The following is a 9600-nucleotide window of genomic DNA, read 5'->3' as shown; positions in this document are numbered from 1 at the left end:
CAATTTCTGCTGCAACAGTCCAAAAGTGGGTCCAAACCAGTACTAACAGGGTCTATCTAATTGGTGATTTAACAACTTTCTGATATGTACGAACTAGAGTACATTATACGTAAAATAATTTGTTTTGACCAACAACATGAATGATTTAATCCAAATAGTATGGTCTGATTGATTTTTGCCATGAGGACATTGTAGACAGGTGCAGCTGCTACACATTTTTATTTTATTGAATAAAATTCAGCCCTGAAGGACAGACCGTTTTAGTAAAGACTAACTTCATCCAAGGACTGTGAGGAAAAAAGCAGGAAAGTCATCATCATGAGTCACCTGCAGGTTAGGCTGTCTCTCTTTTGCTGCATACTCTGGAGTATGAGCAACAGGGGAAACTTCGAGTCACCAAAAAGAAAATCACTGGAGTATGATGAAGACATCCATTAAAAAGGAACTAGCTACTCTAAAAACTTTGAAACCAGTTGTAACAGGGTGAAGCTGGTAATCAGGTTAATTTACAATAAGCTGGTTATCATAGTTTTGTATTTTACTTTTTATTCTTTTTTTTGTTTATGTGTTCAGCATTTTCTTGTTATCCATTCATTTTAGTTTTATTATTACCATCCTGGTTGAGTTTGAACATTGAACCTTGGGCTATTGTGAGAGTGTAATGGTTCATTTAATGGATAAAATCCTCCTCAGCCTATGAGCAGACTATCTTCTGCAGGTCTAGTATCTTGATATTACTAGGACCCTCTTTAGGAATATTTTGTTTATGTTGCTTTAGTTATAATTTACTTAGTTTAATTAATATGATGTCTGCACAAGGAAAAAAAAAGTTTTCTGGCGCTTTGCTGATGATGTCATATTTCACAACAACTCACCTTGGATTATTTTTATTGACATAACTGATTTTTTTTAAGGTTTTGCCAGAAATGTACAACTGTATTATGTTGTGTATTTGTTTGAGGTTCTGCTGCCCCTCTATGGCGGGAAAAAAAACTGCACCGTTCCCTTGGTTTTCCGTAACCATGACAACTACCGGAAACACTTCGTGTTGCTAACTTCGAACCGTTAACAGTACGAACAAGTCTACTCAAGCTCCAGTTAGACAAGTCATTTATTTCTTTATTGCGTAATATCTTTTCTCAACGTAATGGATACATCAGTGATTCTTCCCGTTGAAGCGGAAGGCTTTATCCAGAGTCTGGAAACTTTCTCCCTCAAGGAAGTGGGCTCAGAGAGGTGAGACGAAACAACTAACTCTGCACCTGAGTTAAATTAGCTTGTAAACACGATGGAACGTACAAAAAAGGGAAAAAAGAAAGAAAAACAATGTGATAAATAAATAGAGACTATATTAGATTATTTCTCATTAGCCAGTACAGATTGTAAATGCTAAATAAGGGAGCTTAATGTGCTTTGTTATACAAATAAAATAAAATAAAAAATCAACCCAAAGCACTCAGTGGTGCAAATTAAACAGCTGAAATTGAGCAAAACGTCAGATTCAGATGTAGTTATAATATTGCTATCATATATAACTAAATAACGCTGATTGCATTTTTGCCGCGAACCCATGCAGACTGTAGGTTTGAGCATCGGAGGGGGCCCTCAGCCAAGAAATTCACATTTCAAACACTTACTTATTTCTGGTGATGCTTTTGTCCATCAGTTTTTGTCAATGAGAAGTAACCATCACAATACAACTCTGACCTTCTGATATTCATATTGAATATGAAAGTGCAGCAGCCAGAGCTCCCCCCCCTTCTCTTTAATTCAACCAAATATATCATTCCTTTGTGAAATAAACACATCAATATATATACCAATTATTTGGGTAATAAAAACATCAAGAGCTAAAAAATTTTTTTTATAATGTGCAGGAAACCATCTGCTACACTTAGGTCCATAAATATTTGGACAGAGACACTTTTTTTTTTTCTAATTTTGGTTCTGTACATTAACACAATGAATTTTAAATTAAATAGCTCAGATGAAGTTGAAGTGACTTTCAGCTTTAATTCAGTGGGTTGAACAAAAAGATTGGCTAAAAATGTTAGAAACTAAAGCATTTTAATCCCTTCATTTCAAGGGCTCAAAAGTAATTGGTCAAATTAAATAACTGAAAATAAAATGTTAATTTCTAATATTGAAAAACCCTTTGCTGGCAATGACAGCCTGAAGTCTTGAACTCATGGACACCCCCCGATGCTGGGATTTCGCCTTTTTAATGCTCCGCCAGACCTTTACTGCAGCGGCTTTACTTTTAATGCAATATTTTCCTTACGGGAGACTTGGATATTAATACACCTACCTCCTGGAGAATGTTGTTCACTTGTTTGGTTGTTGTGAAACGTTTTCTCTTCACCATAGAAAGTGTTCTGCTATCACCCAGGACTGCCGTTTTCTATGGATGGCCAGGTCTTTTTTTGTTGCTGAGTTCACTAGTGCTTTCTTTCTTTCTCAGGACCTAACTGTAGACTTTGCCACTTCTAAACTCGTAACAATTTCTCAGATGTTTTTTTTTTCCCTCTGTTTTTGCAGCTTAAGGATCACTTGTTTCACCTGCATGGAGAGCAAAATCTTCCAAATGCAAGCACAACACCTCAAATCAACTCTAAATCTTTATCTCCTTAATTGATAATGACATAATGAGGGAATTGACCAAACCTGCCCATGAAATTGCCTTTGAGTCAATTGTCCAATTAGTTTTGGTCCCTTTAAAAAGAGGGTGGCACATGTTTCAAGGGGCTGAAACTCCATAATATAGCTGTAATTGGAATATGTTTCAGTAAACAAGTAAAAACACAAAACTTGTGTCAGTATCCAAATATATATGGACCTAACTGTACTTTGGGATTTAATGTAATACATTAAAATACATTATTAATACCCTTTACAGGTTCAATAGACACACAGGAATGTCTCTTCTGTCCTAGTTTTCTGCTTCGTTTCAGACACAAGTAAAGTTGCCTTAGTTTCCCAGTCTGACTTCCTTCTTTTTCCTCTTTTGGCTTTTTCATGATTATCAGCCTGCCTGTGTATGGCACCATAACAGAGGTCATGCAGCTGCTGCCTGACATCGTAGCACTGTCTAGCTGTGTGAATATGTGTGTACGTTGACTGCGTCTCCCCAAAATCTGCACATATAAAGAAACTTATCAGTGTGGTCAAGTATAAAAGAGAAATGCATTCAGGACTCTACAGCTCATGACGTGTTTCTATTTTCTCCACTTCCTCTTTGCGTCATTTTGAAAGAGATAGAGATTTTTTGTCAGATCTTTGTTCATCAACTTCTGTTGGTTACTTTTAGTTTCTTTCCCTTTATTTGTGATGACAAATCTGGTCCTTTTTTGAGGCTTATCAGTCATTTGCATGTTGTGGTGAATCCCCTGAGGTTCTGGCCATGTAGTCGTCTTGTGATGTTTATATTGAGAAATATGTACATCTGCATCCTGTGAATGTTCAACCACATAAACCTAATATGTCTCTGATAGATTTTGTTATTAACCCACATTATTACCGTCTTCACTTGCATGATTAGCTCTTTTTTTTTCTCCTGAAAATAGCTTTTAATCTATGTGATCTATTGGTTTTTGACTGGTTGTCAAAAAGGAAACATCTGCCAAAGAACACTGTTAGTTTTGACTCCTTGAAATCAGTGTATGTTTCAAGTTCTTGAAATATAGATTAAAATCTACACAAACTAAAACTGACACTCTAATTTGCGTAATTTGACGCACTTTACTCAAGCATTGTTTGAAATTGAATGCACTGAAGCAGAGAGCCTGATAATATGTGTCTTTTAAATACTTAAGAGAGAGATGATCTGGTCCAGACAGATAAGATTCTCTGTAAAGAATATTCAAATCAGAAGTTATACTTCATTATAATAAAGGCCCTGGGCCTTGACTAAAAGGAACTGAGAGTTAAATCAGACTTATTTTAGAGCTAACTGGGATTTTTGTTGTGTGTTAGCTTTTGCATTCTTGTATTTTTACTTAGTTTTTGTTCCTGCTTTGGTTTATTCTTTCTTCTCCTGTGTCTTGGTCAGATTGTCCGTCTTCATTTGATTCCCTGGTTTCCCATCTCATGACTTGGTTTTCCCTCTATGTCTTTAGTTTTGGGGTTTCCTGCCAGTTTTTTGCAGCACCCTTTGTTCACATTTTATGAGTCAATAAAGCTACTTTTGCATACAGAGATTCTGTGTCCTGCTTTTGGATTCGCTCCTCATTACATCCTGATAAAATCTGGAGGTAGCTTCCTCATGTTTGAATTTCTCTCTGGGGACAGAAATTGGACTCCCTGCTGCCACTCCATAAGTATACCCTAATTCTGTGCATTTCGGTGTGATATTCGATGATTTACACACTTAGCTGCTGTAACTGATTGCATTCAATTGCTAACTTGACCCCATTTAGTCGCAGACTGTCTACAGACTGATTCCATCTTATGTCAACATATAGAGCAGATTTTGGTGACAGTGTTGGTATGTTGACAATCTCAGCATCAAAACATAACTTTATCTTATTGAATAACACTAATGTAATATTATGAGTATTGTGACAATATCATGTCATTGGTTGTCTGGTGATTCCGACCTTTAGAAGTGATGCTTTTTTATTGTCTTTGTGTGCTAGCAGATGGTTCAAGCAGCATGATTATATTGAGAAACTTAACATGCAGGCAATACTGAATGCCTCTGCCATGCACGATGAGTTTGTCAAGGACCTCCTGGTTTCATTTGGAAAGGTGACTGCCACAACTGCATATAAACAATAATAAAATGTCAGCTTTTACGCAAGCCCTTTTACAATTTTCTAAGAAGTGCTTAGAGGGGAGTGATTCCTTTCCCTTTCCAGATACACATCCTGGTCCATGAGATGATCCTTATTGAGGTGTGGAAGAAAAAAGTGTTTCCCATCTTATGCCAGCTGGAGGATTTCAATCCAGAGAAGACTTTTCATCTTTACATGGTGGTGAGTGTTAAATGAGATGTTAAATGAGCAGCTCACATTGCTCATGTTTCATGTGTTCTGTTATGACTCCTTTTTAGATCCATCATGAAGCCACCATCATAAATCTACTTGAAACCATAATGTTTCACAAGGTCAGTAAGAACTCAAATAATCCCTACATATCTTAAAACATTTCACACACCAAGAAAGCACGGACTGTCATTCTCTGAGAACATAAATTGTAGGGATGGGTACCGGTGTCCGGTGCCATGATGGCACCGGTTCTGACATAAACGGTAGTAACCAGACCGAAAAGCAGCGCACATTTCGGTGCTTTATTTCGGTGCTTTTTTTTCCTGAGCTGTGATACACTTCTAGCCAATCATTTTACGTTTCCGAGGATAGTAGGCGGGTCCAGGTACGTACGTTCTTTTAGAGCAGAGCTACAGATTAAAAATGTCCAAGGCGAAGCGGTCAAAAGTCTGGCTGTACTTCACAGCAAAATATGCAAACTCAGCAGCCTGCAACAAGTGCTTTAAGCTGATACTGTGATACTGTCAAAGGAGGTAACACCTCAAATCCGATGAAACACCTGGCGACGCATAGCGTTTTTTTTAAAAGCCCAGAAATGCGCCGTATGATAGCTTGCTGCGAGACCTCACACCAAGCGCATCTACTGTGCATGGGTTGCCTGTTATCGGACCCGGAGTTAGCGGGTCACGAAGAGTAGAGTCCTGGCCCCTAGCCCTGCCAGTGTAGCAGAAATGATGAGGATGATGATGGCAGCAGCAGCTGTTCTTCTCTGGGCGAGTAGCTTAATGTTGTTCGTGTGTAATTTACGTTGAGTAGGCTAACCACGTTATTACATTAATGCATGTAAGGTGAACTAGCAAACATCATCATAGCTACATGCGGCTGTCTTCTTGTTTGATGGCAGATACTCCCTTCACCCTGGCCAAAAAGGCTAAAATGACCAAAGAAAAAGTGGAAAACAGCTAAACATGAGAGGTTTTGGACAAAGTTTGTGTTTTTTCCATTGATTAAGCACTGCTTCCAGCCAAGAGTGATACCATATATGCCCCATAGCTGCAGAAAAGGCTAACACCGTTATCTTTTTACAAAAAACCAGCTGAACATGAGAGGTTTTTGGACAAAGTTTGTGTTCTCCATTCTTTAAGCACCGGTTTGAGCACCGTTTGAGCACCGGCACCGTTTCAAAAGTACCGATTTGGCACCGGTATCGGATAAAACCTAAACGATACCCATCCCTAATAAATTGTAAATTAAGCATTATGGCAAGTGTTCAAGCGGTTGTGTCTTGTTATGCAGGATTCATGTGATGCAGCAGATGACTCTCTTCTTGACTTGGTGGATTACTGCCATCGAAAACTCACCCTGCTGGCGAGTGAAGCGATTAAGGATGTTGCTGTGACATATGACCAACACAAACAGACATCCTCTCTAGAGGTGAGAATGTATGTTTTGTTTTTGGTTTGACACATTCGCCGAAGTCTGTCGCAAACTTTTGAACGCTTTGTTTTGTTTCTTGAAGGAGCTGCAGGTGCAGAGTGCAGCTTTGGAGTTTGAAATCTCTCTGAAAGCCGTGTCAGTGCTGCGCTACATTACAGACCACGCAGACAGGTATGGCGCCCTGGAATTCACTTGGTTATGTTCTAGTGGAAGTATACTCAGTATTACACTGAGAAACACGCTGCAGCTGACCAAAGGAAAGTGTTTCTTTGCAGCATCAGCATTATCAGTCGAATGCTGTGCACCCATAACCTTCCTTGTGTACTGGTTCAGCTGATTGACCACTGCCCCTGGAGTCGCTGCAGAGAAGGTATCACCTCAAACATGAGATTGGTGTTGATCTACTAATCTATATCACTGGTAAAAAAAAACAAACAAAAAAAAACAAAACTTTAAAGGCTTCTAAAAGCTACCCAAGCCAGGAAGCTTACCTTTCACACCTGCTAAAGTTTCTTACTATTCAATAACCTACTCATTGTCTCCCACTGTAGGTAACGTGCAAAAGCACATTGATGGCAAGTGGCAGACGATACCTGTAGAGGATCATTTAAAAATGAACAAACTGGACGGTCAGGTCTGGCTTTCCCTTTACAATCTGCTGCTAAAAGAAGAATTCCAGAGAAAATACAACTTCAACAGTTTCAACAAGAGCCAGCTTCTGAAGGTATACAGTGGATGATTGTTTTATTATAACTTTAGATGCACTGATCATGCAGAGTTGTTGTCATTCATTGTCTGTGCTGATATTAAATTGGATCAACTCGTCCGTCCAAATGGCTGCTGGATAGTAGCTGTAATCTGGTGTTTGGCAAGTGTGTGAGTGCCGGGTTATTGTCCTCCAGCATCATATCTCATCTCCTCCCTTGTTAGAGCACACATTCAGTTTCCAAGGGTTGTTTTGACCAAGATGTTTCCTCCTATTATGAGCTTTCTCATCCTCTTCCTGCTCCATTAATTACATAACCAGCCAGCCATGTGCATCCTCCTGTAATCACATTTTATTCTTATGCAGTCTGTGTAAACTGATGATTCATACATTGTTATTCTTGCTTCACTGTATTTGTTGTCATTCATGTGCCACAGCTCAGAGGTTTCTTGACTGATGTCTTGATTGATCAGCTGCCAAATCTGGTGGATCTGCAGCGTTTCCTGGCTCATCTTGCTGTTTCAGATCCAGCCCCTCCAAAAAAAGAGCTGATTTTGGAGCAGGTGCAGTCACACTCACAAATGTTCACTTATCCCTGTACCTAAACAATGTGCCTGTTCGTTTACACTCGGCTCTACTCTATTTATAGATCCCAGAAATGTGGAACCGCATTATCAGTGAGAATTCTAGAAAGTGGAAGGCAATAGCAAAGTATCAAGTCAAAGAAACATTCAGCCCATCTGAAAGTGACTTGAGACAACAGGCCCAGAGGTAACACTGAAAACACAGGTCTGACTGATTAGAGAAGGAACAGAGAAACGACTCAGGCGCTCTGAATAATCAGCGCTTGTTTTAACTAGGCTGGCCCAGACGTACAACTTGGATGTAATGGAGAGTTTACTTCCTGAGAAACCAAAATGTGGATCCTGTGGGAGAGAGGCCACAAAGAGATGTTCTCGCTGCCGAGGAGAGTGGTACTGTCACAGGTACTGACAGACTCTGAGCTGAGCCTGAAGGCAAAGCTCAGGGCTGTTTTAACACATGCATGAAAGTCCTGCACCTTCCTAGGACTCTGTCAGCACTACATGCAAAACACCAGGACACGACCACATGGTTATTACACATAATGCACCACACACAATAATCATAAATGCTAGCAATGAAGTTGGCCACTTCCATAGGTTACGTTGTAGGCTACAAAGATTCCCTGCAGAAGTGCACATGTGAGAGTCACTAACAGTATTAAAGATGGCCTTAACCACCATGAGCTCATTGGTTTTGGACTTTGCAGCTTTAGTTTTAGTTTTTGGTCACCACCGTTTTCATTTTTTGAAGCCAGGTTAGAAGCCAGTTACCTTATATAGATTAGAGGGTGGAGTCCTAATTTACTTTTTGCGTTTTTTTCGTTTACTTTTTGTTTTTGAAGCCAGCCTCGAAAAGCTAAAAAAAGTGTTTGTGTGAATGGGTGAATGTGGCAAGTTGTATAAAATACTTTGAGTTGTCAGGTAGAGTAGAAAAGCACCATATAAAAACCAGTCCATTTACCACTGGTAGCGAATGCGTGTCATGTGTGCTGCCTCCTGCATGCTCACGTAAACCACACAAAGTACTTCCAGTACTGCAAAGGTGTCTGAAGGGGAATAATTCCTGCAGATTACCACAAGTAAGACAAAACAAATGTGCTGCTTCTCTTTTCAAAATATCAAAAGGTCACGTGTGAGAGCGGCTCAGTACTTTCCCCCTCTCACTCATCGCTCCTAAGGTTTTGATAAAGTTGACGTAAGCCTCGCTGGGGCACTGAGAAAGAAATTTAAACACATTTGAGAAACAAATGGAGTACACAGAGGTGTGTTTCTTCAGTATTGGATGCAAAATGCATATTTTTGTTTAGAATGTGCTAAATGTCTGCGTTATTATCTTGCTGATGTATGTTTTCAGAGAGTGTCAAGTGAAGCACTGGCCAAAACACAAGAAAGCCTGCCAGCTCATGACCGAGACCACCGAGAAGATCATCAGCTGAGGGAGACCAAACGGCTCTTTCTGTGGCTGATGACAGAAAGAGAACAGTGTGTTTCCTTAGTAGCCCGACACATTTATACACAGACTCTTTTTTCTTTTATCATTAAAACTGTTGAAGAATTTAGGACGTTGTAATCAAACTGCAATAAAGTTTTAAACCTGCATGCATCTGTGTTTGCCTGTTTCATCAAAGTGCCAGGGAAGCGCTGCATCTTCTCTTTCACCAACAGCACCGTTTTGACCTTTGTATGCAAAGCAGAGAAGGTACGAAGCAAAATACCACAATAACCCATTTTCCTATTGCTTTTAGGTAGAGCCACCCAGTTTGAAGCTCAGGTCTGTGATGCGTTCAGATAGTGGCTTTAGGAGTGGGGAGGGGGACTTTGCACGCCCACTCAGCTGTGCTCGGGACTCAGAAGCACCCCCTGTTTGAAAACATTCCGGATGTCGGTG

At 39.8% G+C, this 9600-nt stretch overlaps 1 protein-coding gene across 3 annotated transcripts; it reads left to right on the top strand.

Annotated features, from left to right (window-relative positions):
* Nucleotides 1-1029: 1029 nt before the first annotated feature.
* zmynd10 (zinc finger, MYND-type containing 10) lies at nt 1030-9457 on the top strand. Of its 3 annotated transcripts, none has more exons than XM_082534155.1 (12): nt 1030-1236; nt 4638-4746; nt 4857-4973; nt 5051-5104; nt 6282-6419; nt 6505-6593; nt 6698-6792; nt 6974-7146; nt 7566-7691; nt 7778-7899; nt 7989-8114; nt 9067-9457. In XM_082534155.1, the coding sequence occupies exons 1-12, from the start codon at nt 1148-1150 to the stop codon at nt 9146-9148; spliced, it is 1320 nt and encodes a 439-aa protein (XP_082390281.1). In that variant the 5' UTR covers nt 1030-1147; the 3' UTR covers nt 9149-9457. The 3 variants fall into 3 exon arrangements, with proteins under 3 accessions (XP_082390281.1, XP_082390279.1, XP_082390280.1); XM_082534153.1 differs by having other exon boundaries at nt 1040-1236; nt 4635-4746; XM_082534154.1 differs by lacking the exon at nt 1030-1236 and adding an exon at nt 4312-4483 and having other exon boundaries at nt 4635-4746.
* The last annotated feature ends 143 nt before the right edge of the window (nt 9458-9600 follow it).

Source organism: Aulonocara stuartgranti (assembly GCF_965226115.1).
Source record: "Aulonocara stuartgranti genome assembly, chromosome: 5".
Classification (NCBI taxonomy): domain Eukaryota; kingdom Metazoa; phylum Chordata; class Actinopteri; order Cichliformes; family Cichlidae; genus Aulonocara; species Aulonocara stuartgranti.
Note: the sequence above shows the minus strand (reverse complement) of the source record. Positions and strands in the feature narration are given on the sequence as shown.

Bases quoted from the DNA above. Each gene is read 5' to 3' on its own strand.
- zmynd10 (XM_082534153.1), top strand. From the start codon at position 1,148: ATGGATACATCAGTGATTCTTCCCGTTGAAGCGGAAGGCTTTATCCAG. The intron at 1,237-4,634 runs GTGAGACGAAAC...TTTGTGTGCTAG, and splicing joins AAGGAAGTGGGCTCAGAGAG to CAGATGGTTCAAGCAGCATG. The intron at 4,974-5,050 runs GTGAGTGTTAAA...ACTCCTTTTTAG, and splicing joins CTTTTCATCTTTACATGGTG to ATCCATCATGAAGCCACCAT.